A 20,824-nucleotide genomic window follows, 5' to 3' on the forward strand; every position below is an offset into this window, starting at 1 on the left:
GCAACGATATCGTTAACGATATCGTTATGTGTGAAGGTACCTTTAGACTTTAGTTGAACTTGGCTGCTGGAAGGTAGAATGACCAGAAATCTGTAAACTACAAGATAAGCATTTACCATTCTTTCTATATTACTAGGTCAAAAATGGATCATAGTTTAATTCCTGCTTCTCTAAGTATCATTTTTTTTCTTAAATCTGCCATATAGTTCCAGAGCATGGGGCCTTTTTATTTAGGGCTAATTTCTACGTTTTTTCCAAGGGACATTACTCAGAGGGTAATAATGCAGAGCAGCTTAAAGACATCCCCACAGAGACTCCTGTGAGCAATGCCCCCCTGTAAAAACTATAAAAACTAGCACTACATAAAAAAAAACAAATCTCTGGAACTGTATGCATTCAGCACAAGAATGGCATCTGTGTGTGCTGTCCATTTTTAACACTGGAAAGTATTGGAGAAGCATTGTAATTCATTTTTCTTGATCAATCATGATAAACACTGATGACACACTGATGGTAGAAACAGACATATGGATTTTACACTGATGACTCACTGATCCAAAACACTGATGACACCGTTACCATCTTTTAATGTAAATGTTTAAACACAGACATGTGAATGAGGCATAAGTGATGTTTTCTGTTGCCTAATGCTGGGTGCGTCATATAGCCAGAAGTGTCTCTATAGTCTGTAAAATATGGCAATTTCTTTTCATTCAAAAGCCCATCCTTGAAACTGTAATTAGATTAATTAGCAAATGTATGAAAGCATTTGAATCTGAAAAGATCTGAATCGCAAACTCCGGGATATTATTATGCAAATAGCAACGAATGTTTCACAAAGAATAAACGCACATACTCAGATTTAGCAAAAAAAAACAAAATAATGTCAGCTCCAGGTAGACGGCTGAAGACAGATCAGATTGCTTAATGTGCTCTTTAGATGTATTATCGGGGCAATCAAGTCAGTCCACTATGTCAATATTAATGATATACTATACCAGCGATTGGAGCAGGACAGTGTGGACAGTTCATGAACAGCGACATCTTCTCTTGGCGTTACTTAAAACTTACCACTATTTCTAATTTTCTCTTCAAGGATGTCTGTGTGACCATCAAGGAGCTTCTTGTTGAAAAGTTCAGCTGAGCGGAGGAACATTGCTTCAACTGCAGAGCCTTTTAGCAAAGCAATCTGATCTTCATGATCTAAAGTTTGAAAACCTAAAGAAAATACAAACTCATGAATCAAGCTTTGTTCCAACAAACTTTTGCTTTATGTCCTATTTGTGTCTGGAACATCAGACTAGCTGCAAGGATTGTGTCCTATTAGTGTCTGCCTAATCTTTCATGTGTTGGATGGTCGTCAATTATTTTATTAGGAAGCTTGTAATACTGCCAGGGACGGATGTATTATTGGTGCAACTTGTGCAGCCGCCCAGGAGCCCAATAAGTAAGGGGGCCCATTTTTACCTCCAAAGCAGGTGCACTTTTACATTTTTAGGAGCTCTTGGGCTGCAAAGGGCCCATATATTGTTTTTGATTGTCATTTCTGTCCGTGTCCACCAGTGAATTCTGGATTTATCTTTCAGCAACTATTTGAAAGAAAATTAGTGGCAGCACCCTGGTACAAATATTGGTGAGCTGCTGTGACATCTCACATGTTTCCATCTGATAAGCAGATCACAAAGAGCTCAGTCGGATAAATCACATGACACTTGTTTGTCAGGTAACTAGTGTGACATCACCTTGGTTGCCAACCGTCCATAAATCTATGGAAAAAACGAATTTATGCCTGCACTAGTGTCCAGCAGAAAAAAAACAGGGCTGGAGCTGTCCTAGCTGTGGGTGAGCATTCTCGCAGATTCAGCTGGTGGCGGTATTCATGAAAATGGCATCGGGAGGTGACGCATGTGCAAAATGAGATCTTGGCTCAATGATGAGCGTATGCACCACCTCCACTGCCTATGTTTTGAAGACAAGGTCGATCTGCGCATGTACTGGCGTCATTTTCATGAACACCACCACCAGCTGAATCTGCGAGAGCACAGCCCACAGATAGGACAGCACCAGCCCGAAGTTTAAATGACCATGATAATAAACTCAACAGAAGCAGCAGGGAGGGCCATGACTGAGCCAAAGACCCTACCCATAGTTCCGCCAATAAATCACGCCTCGAAGTACAAAGCGCTGAGGAAACCGAAATTTATCATGATTTAATGAAAACGAGGCTGCAGATTTTTACACTAAAGGTATGTTTTAAAAAAAGTATGATAGCACCATTCTTCCTATATCTTTAGTTTAACATGTATATTCCTGGTGACAGGTTCCCTTTAATTAGTTAAGCCTAAATTTGAATACCTGGAATCTTTTTTGTAAACTCTACTAAGATCTGGACATGACTTGTAGCCAAAGTTGTTAGGAAGACAAAGTTGTCATCAGTACTCAGGTTGTCCTACAAGAAAACAGAACATTATTTATACTGAGAATCAGACAGTATGGTAACATTTGGTTGCAATAGATTTTAAGCTTTGAAAACCTTGAAATGTGATTTCTTTGAGGTCATTTTATCTGTAGATCACACTATGATTGCAGATCTTATCATGAACTGACATTCATGCCTAAATGACACATTTATAGTGTTTCTACCCTAAGTACACCATGTCTGATATTCATCGGGAATATGAACTTATCTTTGATCATTATCTTTGTGACCTTCATAAAAATGTTACGACACACCCTGAAGAGCACAAGCCACATGGAACTGTGGAATTTAGGAGGTGTGATTATATATTTTATATATATTTATTCTAGCTAGCCATTGGGTTCTAAAGCTCTTTCTTGTTGCTCAACATTACCATAATTGCAAAAAATGTAGTATAATGTTCTATATGAAAAGATGCAATGAAAATGAAGGTAAAGTCAAATGATAGCTTTATACTCATGCCAGGATTATCAAAGAACATCAAGAATCATCACTAAACTTCAAGGCAATAAATAGTGGTTATCAATCACCTGACTCTAAGCACTGGATGATCTATTCATGATATCATTCCAAGTCTTTTATTGGTAATGTAAATATTGTAGTGTTTCACCCGCTACGGGTCTTGGGGATACTCGCTTGGCAGCGGGATAAACACTTCAGCCACGATATCTCACACATATCAGTCCATATGGTTTATTTAAACTCCGCATAAACCAGACAGGGTACAGTCCATTTCATTAAAGCCATGAAACATTAGACAGTTCAAGTAGCAGATAGGTTTCTCTGCTGTATATTACAATCCCGTTGTCCGGGGTTACCTCTCAGAAGTTCCACTCCTTACACTGACTTCAGGTCAGTCCCAGGTCCTCAACACAGACCGTCCAGGTCTACGGTCTCCAGGTGCTTCCAGGACAACTCCACTCACAGGAGTCTCCAATACTGACCGTCCAGGTCTACGGTCTCCAGGTGCTTCGAGGACAACTCCACTCCCAGGAGCCTCCAACACCGACCGTCCGTGCTATGTCCAGCACGCAGGCTCTCCAGCCTGGAATGGTCTCTGTGTGCTTCCAGGACATCCCCACTTGGAACCGTCCAACACACAGGCCATTCTGCAGTGTCCTGCCAGGACACACGGAAGTGTGTCCACCCTGACAGACACTCACTCAATCTCAATCAATCTCTCTCTCTCATGTGCTACACACACCTCCTTTACATAGGTGTAACCACACCCAGGTACCTGTCACATGGCTAGTCAGGTGAGCGTGACATCACCACAGGTCCTTACACACAAAACCATCTTACGTGTTCAGACACGCCTCTTTGGCTGGGTTTGTAGGTGACTGAACCCACCCATCTCTCCAATCCCCTGGAAGCCTTCCCAATGTAAACAAACCCCTAAGCAGTAGATCTGCTTGAGCAAAACATACCCAGGCTTCCATCACAGGGCCATCCACCTCTGCGATACATACCATCCATCATTCACATGACCAGTCGCTATGCTACATATTCCCCCCCGCTGCCTAAAGCCGTGGGGCTTTGGCACTTTCTATTACCCGACCAGAGACCCTTCTCTGTCGTCCCTGACAGTCAAACCGTCTGTCAACCATTTCCATCACACGCTTTGATAAGGATGACCCCTTGTCATTTCTTCTGCTACAGGATCTCCCGCTTAGGTCATTGAGCCCTGAGCTAAGTGAGGAGTCACTGCCTCTAACTCTTCCATCTGGCGTCAACATCTGAATGGGAGTCACCACCACCCAATCGATCATCCTGTAACCTGCAGTCGGCCCTCACACAGGTCACAATTTCTATTATGGCTACCCGTGCCATCTTGACTTTACCTTGGGGAGGACTATCCTTCCCCTGTGTCAGTGCCTCCGTCCGCACAACCTCGTACTCAGCTCTAGTGGTTGCTACTGGTAATGACACGTCACAGTCACCTTGCCCTACCAGTCGAGAGAACCGTCTCAGTCAGTTTTGAGCATCACACATCAACATCTCCTTGTTTGGTTTGCCCCGCCCCCAGCGGTCACCACGTAGGCCTTGAGCTTTGGCCCTTACGTCACAGTGTGTCTGTGTCACCAAACCTTTAGTCACTACACTTTTGCTACAAGGTCTTCCACCTATGTCACTCATCCCTGAGTCAACTTCAGGCCCCACTCCATTGGTGGCCTCCTCCACTTCTTCACAAAGTGCAACTGGTACCATTTCTTTGCACCCTTTACGTCTCCAGCGACGGGAAGACTTTTCCTTTTGGGGGGGCTCTTTTCTGTACTCCCTAACTTCCTCAGAGTCACAGTCACCCACATAGTCTGTGTCATACCCCACAGCATGGTGAACCCCCAAGTCACACTCTTTCTGGGTGTCAGCTCCACACGGTTTATCTACCACACCACAAACAGTCATTTCGGTGTACACATTTGGTGACATCATGTTGGTAAGTTGGGCAGACGAACCCTTCACACTGGTCACCCCGATGTCTGACCTGTCAATTTTAGGACCCACTACTGACTTAATGTATGCCCCTGCAACAGTAATGAGACTTCCACCCTCCAGCTGTAGAGGAACCCCCTCCTCCCACAAGTCTGAGGATAACTTACAATCCGGCCTACTATCCAATGATGCATTCACCACCGCCTCTTTTTTCCGCTATCCCTATTCGGGTTATTGTCCCTTTTTGTGACTCCACCCCCTTTAGGGTCACTACCCCCTTTTGGGCAACTACGCTCTTTTGGGTTACAGCCCCCTTTTTGGACTCCACCCCCTTTTGGGTTACCGCCCCCTTGAGGACCATTTTCTCTTTTAGGGCCACCACCCCTTTTAGGGACTCCACCCTCTTTTGGGTTACCGCCCCCTTGTGGACCATTTTCTCCTTTAGGGCCACCACCCCTTTTAGGGACTCAACCCCCTTTGTGCAACTACCCCCTTTTGAGACGCAGCCCCTTTTTGGCCAACCATAATTATTTGGGGTCACCATTCCGTTTTGGGACTCCACCCCTTTAGGGACACCACCCCACTCTGGGGTACACCCCGTTTTTTTTTTTTTTTTTCTTCCTTTGCTGCAACTGCACTTCACAAGGCTCTGCACCGCGGAGTTCGTGGACCCGCCGATCCACAGCAAAACTTCATAACCCCGCCGAGTTACCGCCAGACGCCTTCAGTCTTCGTGGCCCAGCCGAGCCACAGCAAGTTGATCACAGAAGGAAAAAAGAAATACATGGACTCACCAGTCCACAGCAAGCACCTGCACACGTGCTTCACAGAAAAAAAAAAAACAATCTTTCACTGACCCCGGTCAGAACAACACAGACACTGGTCTGTTTCACACCTGGCTTTAACACAGCCCAAATATAGTTTCTCACTGATACCGATCAGCATAATACACGGTTTTCAGACCGTCACCCGTTGGCAACTTCACGGGTTCCTGGACACCCCTCGGCCTCAGAGGTGCCCAGACACAACAGTTTTCTCACTGATCCCGGTCAGTATTTACTCACGGTTTTCAAGACCGTTTCCTGTCATTACCACACAGATTCCCGGCTCCCTCTTCTCAGAGGTATCCCATAAACAGCAGTTCCTCACTCAGTCTTTCCTTTTCTCTGACCCCGGTCAGTATAACACGAATCTCCATTCGTTACCTGCCATTGCTGCACAGGTTCTCGGATACCTCTTCTCCTCGAAGGTATCCCACCAACAACAATTCTCACTGACCCCGGTCAGTATTTACTCACGGTTTTCAAGACCGTCCACTCTTCAGGCTCAGACCAGCCAGCTCTGCAACATGTGCTCTTCGGATCTTTGCCCACATTCGAAACACCAATTGTAGCGTTTCACCCGCTACGGGTCTTGGGGATACTCGCTTGGCAACGGGATAAACACTTCAGGCGCGATATCTCACACATATCAGTCCATATGGTTTATTTAAACTCCACATAAACCAGACAGGGTACAGTCCATTTCATTACAGCCATGAAACATTAGACAGTTCAAGTAGCAGATAGGCTTCTCTGCTGTATATTACAATCCCGTTGTCCGGGGTTACCTCTCAGAAGTTCCACTCCTTACACTTCAAAAACCTGACCGGCACATCCAAACATAGACTAAGTGTGAACAGGTGCTGAACCTAGAGTCGCCAACTCGTATATAGTTAAGTAAATAAGGCAGCACACTGCAGCGCTAGAACATGCAAACTTGAAATACGAAATTTGAACTGCATTACTGCACTAGAAATATGAAAAATGAGAGCGTTTAGCGCATAAAAATGGCCAATTTTATGTGTACCTGGTAGCCCCTTTACGGCATCTCTCTTATACCAGGTCCTACACTTGCCTTACCTCGCTAAGAATAAACGTCTCCATCTGAATGGGTACATGTGAAACCTCTTCCTAGACTAAAATTCTCTCTCTCTGTGGAGGGGTATTGGACCTGCTAATAAAACACCTGTGGCTAGGAGGCGGAGTGCACGATCAGAAGGCTAAAGAATACATTTCAAAAACCTCACCGGCACATCCAAACATAGACTAAGTGTGAACAGGTGCTGAACCTAGAGTTGCCAACTCGTATATAGTTAAGTAAATAAGGCAGCACACTGCAGCGCTAGAACATGCAAACTTGAAATACGAAATTTGAACTGCATTACTGCACTAATTACATACTAATGCATTACTGCACTTATTACAGCAGGTCCAATACCCCTCCACAGAGAGAGAGAGAGAGAATTTTAGCCTAGGAAGAGGTTTCACATGTACCCATTCAGATGGAGACGTTTATTCTCAGCAAGGTAAGGCAAGTGTAGGACCTGGTATAAGAGAGATGCCGTAAAGGGGCTACCAGGTACACATAAAATTGGCCATTTTTATGCGCTAAACGCTCTCATTTTTCATATTTCTAGTGCAGTAATGCAGTTCAAATTTCGTATTTCAAGTTTGCATGTTCTAGCGCTGCAGTGTGCTGCCTTATTTACTTAACTATATACGAGTTGGCGACTCTAGGTTCAGCACCTGTTCACACTTAGTCTATGTTTGGATGTGCCGGTCAGGTTTTTGAAATGTATTCTTTAGCCTTCTGATCGTGCACTCCGCCTCCTAGCCACAGGTGTTTTATTACAGCAGGTCCAATACCCCTCCACAGAGAGAGAGACTTTTAGTCTAGGAAGAGGTTTCACATGTACCCATTCAGATGGAGACGTTTATTCTCAGCGAGGTAAGGCAAGTGTAGGACCTGGTATAAGAGAGATGCCGTAAAGGGGCTACCAGGTACACATAAAATTGGCCATTTTTATGCGCTAAACACTCTCATTTTTCATATTTCTAGTGCAGTAATGCAGTTCAAATTTCGTATTTCAAGTTTGCATGTTCTAGCGCTGCAGTGTGCTGCCTTATTTACTTATCCACTCCTTACACTGACTTCAGGTCAGTCCCAGGTCCTCAACACAGACCGTCCAGGTCTACGGTCTGCAGGTGCTTCCAGGACAACTCCACTCACAGGAGCCTCCAACACCGACCGTCCAGGTCTACGGTCTCCAGGTGCTTCCAGGACAACTCCACTCCCAGGAGCCTCCAACAACGACCGTCCATGCTATGTCCAGCACGCAGGCTCTCCAGCCTGTAATGGTCTCTGTGTGCTTCCAGGACATCCCCACTTGGAACCGTCCAACACACAGGCCATTCTGCAGTGTCCTGCCAGGACACACGGAAGTGTGTCCACCCTTACAGACACTCACTCAATCTCAATCAATCTCTCTCTCTCATGTGCTACACACACCTCCTTTACATAGGTGTAACCACACCCAGGTACCTGTCATATGGCTAGTCAGGTGAGCGTGACATCACCACAGGTCCTTACACACAAAACCATCTTACGTGTTCAGACACGCCTCTTTGGCTGGGTTTGTAGGTGACTGAACCCACCCATCTCTCCAATCCCCTGGAAGCCTTCCCAATGTAAACAAACCCCTAAGCAGTAGATCTGCTTGAGCAAAACATACCCAGGCTTCCATCACAGGGCCATCCACCTCTGCGATACATACCATCCATCATTCACATGACCAGTCGCTATGTTACATATTCCCCCCCGCTGCCTAAAGCCGTGGGGCTTTGGCACTTTCTATTACCCGACCAGAGACCCTTCTCTGTCGTCCCTGACAGTCAAACCGTCTGTCAACCATTTCCATCACACGCTTTGATAAGGATGACCCCTTGTCATTTCTTCTGCTACAGGATCTCCCGCTTAGGTCATTGAGCCCTGAGCTAAGTGAGGAGTCACTGCCTCTAACTCTTCCATCTGGTGTCAACATCTGAATGGGAGTCACCACCACCCAATCGATCATCCTGTAACCTGCAGTCGGCCCTCACACAGGTCACAATTTCTATTATGGCTACCCGTGCCATCTTGACCTTACCTTGGGGAGGACAATCCTTCCCCTGTGTCAGTGCCTCCGTCCGCACAACCTCGTACTCAGCTCTAGTGGTTGCTACTGGTAATGACACGTCACAGTCACCTTGCCCTACCAGTCGAGAGAACCGTCTCAGTCAGTTTTGAGCATCACACATCAACATCTCCTTGTTTGGTTTGCCCCGCCCCCAGCGGTCACCACGTAGGCCTTGAGCTTTGGCCCTTACGTCACAGTGTGTCTGTGTCACCAAACCTTTAGTCACTACACTTTTGCTACAAGGTCTTCCACCTATGTCACTCATCCCTGAGTCAACTTCAGGCCCCACTACATTGGTGGCCTCCTCCACTTCTTCACAAAGTGCAACTGGTACCATTTCTTTGCACCCTTTACGTCTCCAGCAACGGGAAGACTTTTCCTTTTGGGGGGGCTCTTTTCTGTACTCCCTAACTTCCTCAGAGTCACAGTCACCCACATAGTCTGTGTCATACCCCACAGCATGGTGAACCCCCAAGTCACACTCTTTCTGGGTGTCAGCTCCACACGGTTTATCTACCACACCACAAACAGTCATTTCGGTGTACACATTTGGTGACATCATGTTGGTAAGTTGGGCAGACGAACCCTTCACACTGGTCACCCCGATGTCTGACCTGTCAATTTTGGGACCCATGACTGACTTAACGTATGCCCCTGCAACAGTAATGAGACTTCCACCCTCCAGCTGTAGAGGAACCCCCTCCTCCCACAAGTCTGAGGATAACTTACAATCCGGCCTACTATCCAATGATGCATTCACCACCACCTCTTTTTTCCGCTATCCCTATTCGGGTTACTGCCCCTTTTTGGGACTCCACCCCCTTTACGGTCACTACCCCCTTTTGGGCAACTACGCTCTTTTGGGTTACCGCCCCCTTTTTGGACTCTACCCCCTTTTGGGTTACCGCCCCCTTGAGGACCATTTTCTCTTTTAGGGCCACCACCCCTTTTAGGGACTCCACCTTCTTTTGGGTTACCGCCCCCTTGTGGACCATTTTCTCCTTTAGGGCCACCACCCCTTTTAGGGACTCAACCCCCTTTTGTGCAACTACCCCCTTTTGAGACGCAGCCCCTTTTTGGCCAACCATAATTATTTGGGGTCACCATTCCGTTTTGGGACTCCACCCCTTTAGGGACACCACCCCACTCTGGGGTAAACCCGTTTTTTTTTTTTCTTCCTTTGCTGCAACTGCACCTCACAAGGCTCTGCACCGCGGACTTCGTGGACCCGCCGATCCACAGCAAAACTTCATAACCCCGCCGAGTTACCGCCAGACGCCTTCAGTCTTCGTGGCCCCGCCGAGCCACAGCAAGTTGATCACAGAAGGAAAAAAAGAAATACATGGACTCGCCAGTCCACAGCAAGCACCTGCACACGTGCTTCACAGAAAAAAAAAAACCACAGTCTTTCACTGACCCCGGTCAGAACAACACAGACACTGGTCTGTTTCACACCTGGCTTTAACACAGCCCAAATATAGTTTCTCACTGATCCCGATCAGCATAATACACGGTTTTCAGACCGTCACCCGTTGGCAACTTCACGGGTTCCTGGACACCCCTCGGCCTCAGAGGTGCCCAGACACAACAGTTTTCTCACTGATCCCGGTCAGTATTTACTCACGGTTTTCAAGACCGTTTCCTGTCATTACCACACAGGTTCCCGGCTCCCTCTTCTCCTCAGAGGTATCCCATAAACAGCAGTTCCTCACTCAGTCTTTCCTTTTCTCTGACCCCGGTCAGTATAACACGAATCTCCATTCGTTACCTGCCATTGCTGCACAGGTTCTCGGATACCTCTTCTCCTCAAAGGTATCCCACCAACAACAATTCTCACTGACCCCGGTCAGTATTTACTCACGGTTTTCAAGACCGTCCACTCTTCTGGCTCAGACCAGCCAGCGCTGCAACATGTGCTCTTCGGATCTTTGCCCGCATTCGAAACACCAATTGTAGCGTTTCACCCGCTACGGGTTTTGGGGATACTCGCTTGGCAGCGGGATAAACACTTCAGGCACGATATCTCACACATATCAGTCCATATGGTTTATTTAAACTCCGCATAAACCAGACAGGGTACAGTCCATTTCATTACAGCCATGAAACATTAGACAGTTCAAGTAGCAGATAGGCTTCTCTGCTGTATATTACAATCCCGTTGTCCGGGGTTACCTCTCAGAAGTTCCACTCCTTACACTTCAAAAACCTGACCGGCACATCCAAACATAGACTAAGTGTGAACAGGTGCTGAACCTAGAGTCGCCAACTCGTATATAGTTAAGTAAATAAGGCAGCACACTGCAGCGCTAGAACATGCAAACTTGAAATACGAAATTTGAACTGCATTACTGCACTAGAAATATGAAAAATGAGAGCGTTTAGCGCATAAAAATGGCCAATTTTATGTGTACCTGGTAGCCCCTTTACGGCATCTCTCTTATATCAGGTCCTACACTTGCCTTACCTCGCTGAGAATAAACGTCTCCATCTGAATGGGTACATGTGAAACCTCTTCCTAGACTAAAATTCTCTCTCTCTGTGGAGGGGTATTGGACCTGCTAATAAAACACCTGTGGCTAGGAGGCGGAGTGCACGATCAGAAGGCTAAAGAATACATTTCAAAAACCTCACCGGCACATCCAAAAATAGACTAAGTGTGAACAGGTGCTGAACCTAGAGTTGCCAACTCGTACATAGTTAAGTAAATAAGGCAGCACACTGCAGCGCTAGAACATGCAAACTTGAAATACGAAATTTGAACTGCATTACTGCACTAATTACATACTAATGCATTACTGCACTTATTACAGCAGGTCCAATACCCCTCCACAGAGAGAGAGAATTTTAGCCTAGGAAGAGGTTTCACATGTACCCATTCAGATGGAGACGTTTATTCTCAGCAAGGTAAGGCAAGTGTAGGACCTGGTATAAGAGAGATGCCGTAAAGGGGCTACCAGGTACACATAAAATTGGCCATTTTTATGCGCTAAACGCTCTCATTTTTCATATTTCTAGTGCAGTAATGCAGTTCAAATTTCGTATTTCAAGTTTGCATGTTCTAGCGCTGCAGTGTGCTGCCTTATTTACTTAACTATATACGAGTTGGCAACTCTAGGTTCAGCACCTGTTCACACTTAGTCTATGTTTGGATGTGCCGGTCAGGTTTTTGAAATGTATTCTTTAGCCTTCTGATCGTGCACTCCGCCTCCTAGCCACAGGTGTTTTATTACAGCAGGTCCAATACCCCTCCACAGAGAGAGAGACTTTTAGTCTAGGAAGAGGTTTCACATGTACCCATTCAGATGGAGACGTTTATTCTCAGCGAGGTAAGGCAAGTGTAGGACCTGGTATAAGAGAGATGCTGTAAAGGGGCTACCAGGTACACATAAAATTGGCCATTTTTATGCGCTAAACGCTCTCATTTTTCATATTTCTAGTGCAGTAATGCAGTTCAAATTTCGTATTTCAAGTTTGCATGTTCTAGCGCTGCAGTGTGCTGCCTTATTTACTTATCCACTCCTTACACTGACTTCAGGTCAGTCCCAGGTCCTCAACACAGACCGTCCAGGTCTACGATCTGCAGGTGCTTCCAGGACAACTCCACTCACAGGAGCCTCCAACACCGACCGTCCAGGTCTACGGTCTCCAGGTGCTTCCAGGACAACTCCACTCCCAGGAGCCTCCAACAACGACCGTCCATGCTATGTCCAGCACGCAGGCTCTCCAGCCTGGAATGGTCTCTGTGTGCTTCCAGGACATCCCCACTTGGAACCGTCCAACACACAGGCCATTCTGCAGTGTCCTGCCAGGACACACGGAAGTGTGTCCACCCTGACAGACACTCACTCAATCTCAATCAATCTCTCTCATGTGCTACACACACCTCCTTTACATAGGTGTAACCACACCCAGGTACCTGTCACATGGCTAGTCAGGTGAGCGTGATATCACCACAGGTCCTTACACACAAAACCATCTTATGTGTTCAGACACGCCTCTTTGGCTGGGTTTGTAGGTGACTGAACCCACCCATCTCTCCAATCACCTGGAAGCCTTCCCAATGTAAACAAACCCCTAAGCAGTAGATCTGCTTGAGCAAAACATACCCAGGCTTCCATCACAGGGCCATCCACCTCTGCGATACATACCATCCATCATTCACATGACCTGTCGCTATGCTACAATATCTTAAAGATTTCTAATGATAAAATCTTAGTTAAAAAATAAATAAGTTTCCTTACACAATTTAAAAGCAGAATATTAAAAGTAGAATATGATTTCATTACATAAGCAAACATTTATATTGCAAGACAGTTGTATTGTATTGTAGTTTTGTTTTACCTGATAAAGGACATCTGCTCAGTCTCACGGATGCATTATTTAGCTAGTTGGAGAATCTAGTCCATCCAGGGCTGGCGTTTGGGGCAGGCAGACCAGGCAGATGCCTGGGGGCCCCACCTACAAAGGGAGCCCCCTGTGTCTGCAGCCACTTTATGAAGTGCCAAAAGGGTGTACAGCAGTGAATAATGCTGTGCATTGTTCTGTAGTCCTGAAGTGTCTCTCGCAAACCCCTGTTGACTGTGGTCCCGGAGCTCTGTGCTGATTGCTGTAGGATCAGGTTTCACAGTCACATACATGTCATGATTCCAATGGCAGGGAATCACAAAAGGACAAGCACCAACGAGCTCTAGGGTGATGGAACCTGAGCTGACCGCGACCCTAAACCTGAACACACAAATAACAATAGCCGGGGAACGTGCCTACGTTGATCCCAGACGTCTCGCACCAGCCGAAGATCTAACTTCCCCTATTAGAAGAAACACAGACCTCTCTTGCCTCCAGAGAAAAACCCCACAGAAATAGCAGCCCCCCACATATAATGACGGTGAAATGAGAGGAAGGCACATACACAGTATGAAAACAGATTCAGCAAAATGAGGCCCGCTAAAACTAGATAGCAGAGGATACAAAAGTAAACTGCGCGGTCAGCAAAAAACCCTTCAAAAACCATCCTGTAATTACTTGAACTCATGTTCCAACTCATGGAACATGAGGAGCAATTACAGCCCACTAAAGCAACCAGCAGCAAAGAGACAATTATATGCAAGCTGGACAAGACAAAAATAAAGCAAAACGTGGAACAAGAAAATCAAAACTTAGCTTGTCCTGAAGATTACTGAAGCCAGAAGCTGAGGTAACAAAACACTCTGATAACCTTGATAGCCGGCGGGGAAATGACAAGAAAGCCCGGTTAAATAGGAAACTCCCAAATCCTAATAGAACAGGTGGACACCAGAGACAGCAGAACACAAATCACCCAGTACCATCAGTAACCACCAGAGGGAGCCCAAAAACAGAACTCACAACAGTACCCCCCCCCCTTGAGGAGGGGTCACCGAACCCTCACGAGAACCACCAGGGCGACCAGGATGAGCCCTATGAAAAGCGCGGACCAAATCATCAGCATGAACATCAGAGGCAACCACCCAAGAATTATCCTCCTGACCATAACCCTTCCACTTGACCAAATATTGGAGTTTCCGTCTGGAAACACGAGAATCCAAGATCTTCTCCACAACATACTCCAATTCTCCCTCCACCAGCACCGGAGCAGGAGGCTCAAGCGAAGGAACAACAGGTACCTCATACCTCCGCAACTACGACCGATGGAACACATTATGAATAGCAAACGATGACGGGAGATCCAAACGAAACGACTCAGGGTTAAGAATTTCCAAGATCCTATAAGGACCGATGAACCGAGGCTTGAAGTTAGGAGAAGAGACCTTCATAGGAACAAAACGAGAAGACAACCACACCAAGTCCCCAACACGAAGTCGAGGACCCACGCGGCGACGGCGATTAGCAAACTGCTGAGCCTTCTCCTGGGACAACTTCAAATTGTCCACCACATGACTCCAAATCCGATGCAACCCATCCACCACCATGTCCACTCCAGGATAATCAGAAGGCTCCACCTGACCAGAGGAAAAACGAGGATGAAACCCCGAATTACAAAAGAAAGGAGAAACCAAGGTAGCAGAACTAGCCCGATTATTAAGGGCAAACTCGGCCAGCGGCAAAAAGGTAACCCAGTCATCCTGATCAGCAGAAACAAAACACCTCAAATAAGTTTCCAAGGTCTGATTAGTTCGCTCCGTCTGGCCATTCGTCTGAGGATGGAATGCAGACGAAAAGGACAAATCAATGCCCATCTTAGCACAGAACGTCCGCCAAAATCTAGACACAAACTGGGATCCCCTGTCAGAAACGATGTTCTCCGGAATCCCATGCAAACGAACCACGTTCTGGAAAAACAGAGGGACCAACTCAGAGGAGGAAGGCAACTTAGGCAAGGGTACAAGATGAACCATTTTAGAAAAGCGGTCACACACAACCCAGATGACAGACATTTTTTGAGAGACAGGGAGATCCGAAATAAAGTCCATGGAAATGTGCGTCCAAGGCCTCTTCGGGATAGGCAAAGGTGACAACAATCCACTGGCTCGAGAACAGCAAGGCTTAGCCCGAGCACAAACCTCACAAGACTGCACAAAAGAACGCACATCCCTCGACAAGGAAGGCCACCAAAAAGACCTGGCCACCAAGTCTCTAGTACCAAATATTCCAGGATGACCTGCCAACGCAGAAGAATGGACCTCGGAGATGACTCTACTGGTCCAACTATCCGGAACAAACAGTCTCTCAGGCGGACAACGATCAGGTTTACCCGCCTGAAACTCCTGCAAAGCACGTCGCAAGTCTGGGAAGACGGCCGACAAAATCACCCCATCCCTAAGGATACCATTGGGCTCAGAATTTCCAGGGGAGTCAGGCACAAAACTCCTAGAAAGAGCATCCGCCTTCACATTCTTTGAACCTGGCAGGTATGAAACCACAAAATTGAAACGAGAGAAAAACAGTGACCAACGAGCCTGTCTAGGATTCAGACGCCTGGCAGACTCAAGGTAAATCAGATTTTTGTGATCAGTCAAGACCACCACACGATGTCTAGCACCCTCCAGCCAATGACGCTACTCCTCAAATGCCCACTTCATGGCCAAAAGTTCCCGATTACCCACATCATAATTCCGCTCAGCGGGCGAAAATTTTCTAGAAAAGAACGCACATGGCTTCATCACCGAGCAATCGGAGCTTCTCTGTGACAAAACCGCCCCCGCTCCAATCTCGGAAGCATCAGCCTCAACTTGGAAAGGAAGCGAAACATCAGGCTGACGCAACACAGGAGCAGAAGAAAACCGGCGTTTAAGTTCCCGAAAGGCCTCCACAGCCGCAGGAGACCAATCAGCAACATCAGCACCCTTCTTAGTCAAATCCGTCAAAGGCTTAACAACACTAGAAAAATTAGTTATAAAACGACGATAGAAATTAGCAAAGCCTAAGAACTTCTGCAGACTCTTAAGAGATGCAGGCTGCGTCCAGTCACAAATAGCCCGAACCTTGACGGGATCCATCTCAATAGTAGAAGGGGAAAAAATATACCCCAAGAAAGAAATCTTCTGGACTCCAAAGAGACACTTTGAGCCCTTTACAAACAAGGAATTAGCCCGCAGTACCTGAAACACCTTCCTGACCTGCTGAACATGAGACTCCCAGTCATCAGAAAAAACCAAAATATCATCCAAATACACAATCATAAATTTATCCAGATATTCACGGAAAATATCGTGCATAAAGGACTGGAAGACTGAAGGAGCATTAGAAAGTCCGAAAGGCATTACCAAATACTCAAAATGGCCCTCAGGCGTATTAAATGCGGTTTTCCACTCATCACCTTGCTTTATTCGTATAAGATTATACGCACCCCGAAGATCAATCTTAGTGAACCATTTAGCCCCCTTAATGCGAGCAAACAAATCAGTCAACAAAGGCAAAGGATACTGATATTTTACGGTAATCTTATTCAAAAGACGATAATCTATACAAGGCCTCAAGGACCCATCTTTTTTGGCCACGAAAAAAAAACCTGCTCCCAAAGGGGACGAAGATGGACGGATATGTCCCTTTTCCAAGGACTCCTTAACATAATCCCGCATAGCAGTATGCTCTGGCACTGACAGATTGAACAAACGACCTTTAGGAAATTTACTACCAGGAATTAAATCTATAGCACAATCGCAATCCCTGTGAGGAGGAAGCGAACTGAGCTTAGGCTCCTCAAAAACATCCCGATAATCAGACAAAAATACAGGAACCTCAGAAGGAGTAGATGAAGCGATAGAAATCGGAGGTGCATCATCATGAACCCCCCGACATCCCCAGCTTAACACAGACATTGTTTTCCAGTCAAGGACTGGATTATGAGTTTGTAACCATGGCAGACCAAGTACTAGAACATCATGTAAATTATACAATACCAGGAAGCGAATCACCTCCTGATGAACGGGAGTCATACGCATGGTCACTTGTGTCCAGTACTGAGGTTTATTCATAGCTAAAGGTGTAGAGTCAATTCCCTTCAAAGGAATAGGGACTTCCAGAGGCTCAAGACTAAACCCACATCGCTTGGCAAATGACCAATCCATAAGACTCAGGGCAGTGCCTGAATCTACATAGGCATCGACGGAAATGGATGATAATGAGCAAATCAGAGTCACAGACAGAATGAACTTAGACTGTAACGTACTAATGGCAACAGACTTATCAACCTTTTTTGTGCGTTTAGAGCATGCTGATATAACGAGCTGAATCACCACAATAAAAGCACAACCCATTTTTCCGCCTATAGTTTTGCCGTTCACTTCTAGACTGAACTCTATCACATTGCATTGTCTCAAGTGCCTGTTCAGAAGACACCGCCAAATGGTGCACAGGTTTGCGCTCCCGTAAACGCCGATCAATCTGAATAGCCATAGTCATAGACTCATTCAGACCCGTAGGCGCAGGGAACCCCACCATAACATCTTTAATGGCCTCAGAAAGGCCATCTCTGAACTTTGCAGCCAGGGCGCACTCATTCCACTGAGTAAGCACTGACCATTTCCGAAATTTTTGACAATATATTTCTGCTTCATCTTGCCCCTGAGAGAGAGCTAATAAAGCTTTTTCAGCCTGAATCTCCTGGTTAGGTTCCTCATAGAGCAAACCCAATGCCAGAAAAAACGCATCCACATTAAGCAACGCAGGATCCCCTGGTGCCAATGCAAATGCCCAATTTTGAGGGTCACCCCGCAGGAAAGATACAATAATCTTAACCTGCTGAGCAGGGTCTCCAGAAGAGCGAGATTTCAAAGAAAGGAACAGCTTGCAATTGTTCCTAAAATTCAGAAAACTAGATCTATCTCCAGCAAAGAACTCTGGAATAGGAATTCTAGGTTCAGACATAGGAGCATGTACAACAAAATCTTGTATATTTTGAACCTTAGCAGCAAGATTATTCAAGCTGGAAGCTAAACTCTGGATGTCCATGATAAACAGCTAAGGTCAGAGCCATTCAAGGATTAAGAGGAGGAAAAAAAAAAAATCAGCCTGGCTGCAATTAAGGCTAGGCAGCAACCTCAGAGGAGAGAAAAAAAAAAAAAAACTTCCTCAGACTACTTTTCCTCCTACTTCAGCCCAAACATTTTGGCCGGCTATACTGTCATGATTCCAATGGCAGGGAATCACAAAAGGACAAGCACCAACGAGCTCTAGGGTGATGGAACCTGAGCTGACCGCGACCCTAAACCTGAACACACAAATAACAATAGCCGGGGAACGTGCCTACGTTGATCCTAGACGTCTCGCACCAGCCGAAGATCTAACTTCCCCTATTAGAAGAAACACAGACCTCTCTTGCCTCCAGAGAAATACCCCACAGAAATAGCAGCCCCCCACATATAATGACGGTGAAATGAGAGGAAGGCACATACACAGTATGAAAACAGATTCAGCAAAATAAGGCCCGCTAATACTAGATAGCAGAGGATACAAAAGTAAACTGCGCGGTCAGCAAAAAACCCTTCAAAAAACCATCCTGTAATTACTTGAACTCATGTTCCAACTCATGGAACATGAGGAGCAATTACAGCCCACTAAAGCAACCAGCAGCAAAGAGACAATTATATGCAAGCTGGACAAGACAAAAATAAAGCAAAACGTGGAACAAGAAAATCAAAACTTAGCTTGTCCTGAAGATTACTGAAGCCAGAAGCTGAGGTAACAAAACACTCTGATAACCTTGGTAGCCGGCGGGGAAATGACAAGAAAGCCCGGTTAAATAGGAAACTCCCAAATCCTAATAGAACAGGTGGACACCAGAGACAGCAGAACACAAATCACCCAGTACCATCAGTAACCACCAGAGGGAGCCCAAAAACAGAACTCACAACACATACAGCAGGGATCAGCATGGGCTCTGACCACAGTCACTAAATCACTGCTGGTAATCTGACAGGTAAACCTCCTGTCACTACTGTCTGGATGACACAAGACAGGAATATTGTCTGCTAAATCAGGGTATTTATTATATAGAAATAAATGAATTCCCACGTGAAATAATAAGGGTAACCCATACCCATATTGTACAGGTGTGCATAGGAATCAGAGTTTTTGGTGCATTTTTTTTTGCAGCCAAAGGCTGCTCTCTTGGCAGTAAAAACACTGCTTTCACAACACCCATTTTTGGGTATGTGCAGACGATCCGGAAATGGCCGCCCTTTGGAAGCAGTGGACATGTGCTGCGTCCAAAGTGCTGCCATCTTTTGAGCACTGGTGATTTCACATGTGTTCATTGAACTGGGCAGAATCACTGCGTCCTATACATTGCACGGGTGAGATTTCTCTTGCGGAGACTGAGCATCTACGCCAGATAAATTGACATGCTGCGGTCTGGAGAGACTCTTGTATGTATCTGCGGATAAGGTGCGGATGTCTGTGGACAAATAGTGAAGATGGAATTTCTTGGAATCCCCTCCACTATGCTGTAACATGTGGCCGCTGCGGGTTGGACGCTGCACAAGTACACAGCAGCCGACCCGCAGCGTTTACTGATTGTGGGCACACACCCTTAGAGCTTTTACTGTTTGTTTGTTTTTACAGTTTGCATTTTGTCTACAGTACATGTTTAATAAAGTTAGTTTTATTCACCAAAAACGCAGCGAAAAACAACGTTGCGACATTTGCAACACTTTTTAAACTTTTTCATTGCTTTCTACGGGTGAAAAAAAAATTGCCAAAAGAAGTAATATGCCGCAGATTTAAAAAAACGCTGCTGTTGTGAAATTCAGTGAGGAGAAAATAAAAGGGTGTGCAGGAGATTTCTGAAAATCTCAGTTTTTGCTTGTGCTGTAAAATGCTGTAAACTTCTTATTTGCAGAAGAAACTGCAAAAATTCTGCATATGAACATGGCGAAAAGCGGCTTTTTACAGTGCCAGCAAAACATATGAGATTTCCGAAATCTCCTGCATGCGCTTGTTTTTTTCTGACTGGATTTCAGAACTGTAGCGCTTTTTAAATCTGTAGCGTGTCACTTCCTTCAGTGTGTTTTCACCCGTAGAAAGCAATGAAAGAATAAAAAAGCTGTGGATATTGCAACGGCATTTTTCGCTGTAATTTTGTAAGTGGTTTTGGTGAATTAAACTATTAGGTCCCGTTCACATGTTCAGTATTTGGTCAGTATTTGTAATGTAGAAACAGCAGTGGAACAATAAGGCTGCCATCACACATTCAGTATTTGGTCAGTAATTTACATCAGTATTTGGAAGCCAAATCCAGGAGTGGGTGATAAATGTAGAAGTGGTGCATATGTTTCTATTATACTTTTCCTCTATTTGTTCCACTCCTGGTTTTGGCTTATAAATACTGATGTAAAATACTGACCAAATACTGCTAGTGTGACGGCAGCCTGAGAAACACGTCACCACTTCTGTATTTCTCACCCTCCTGGTTTTGGCTTACACATACTGATGTGAAA

The 20,824-nt window shown here is 45.6% G+C and overlaps 1 protein-coding gene across 3 annotated transcripts in view; it reads right to left on the reverse strand.

Moving 5' to 3' along the window:
• Positions 1–20,824, reverse strand: part of NR1H4 (nuclear receptor subfamily 1 group H member 4) — a 288,102-nt gene that overhangs the window by 41,624 nt on the left and 225,654 nt on the right. For all 3 annotated transcript variants that reach the window (XM_069764302.1, XM_069764304.1, XM_069764303.1), the window contains 2 exons: positions 2,356–2,449; positions 1,072–1,218 (listed from right to left, as the gene is read on the reverse strand). In XM_069764302.1, the coding sequence (XP_069620403.1) occupies positions 1,072–1,218; positions 2,356–2,449 (241 nt within the window). The remainder of the gene's footprint in view (positions 1–1,071; positions 1,219–2,355; positions 2,450–20,824) is intronic.

The sequence above is a fragment of the Ranitomeya imitator genome, chromosome 4 (genome assembly GCF_032444005.1).
Source record: "Ranitomeya imitator isolate aRanImi1 chromosome 4, aRanImi1.pri, whole genome shotgun sequence".
Lineage (NCBI taxonomy): Eukaryota > Metazoa > Chordata > Amphibia > Anura > Dendrobatidae > Ranitomeya > Ranitomeya imitator.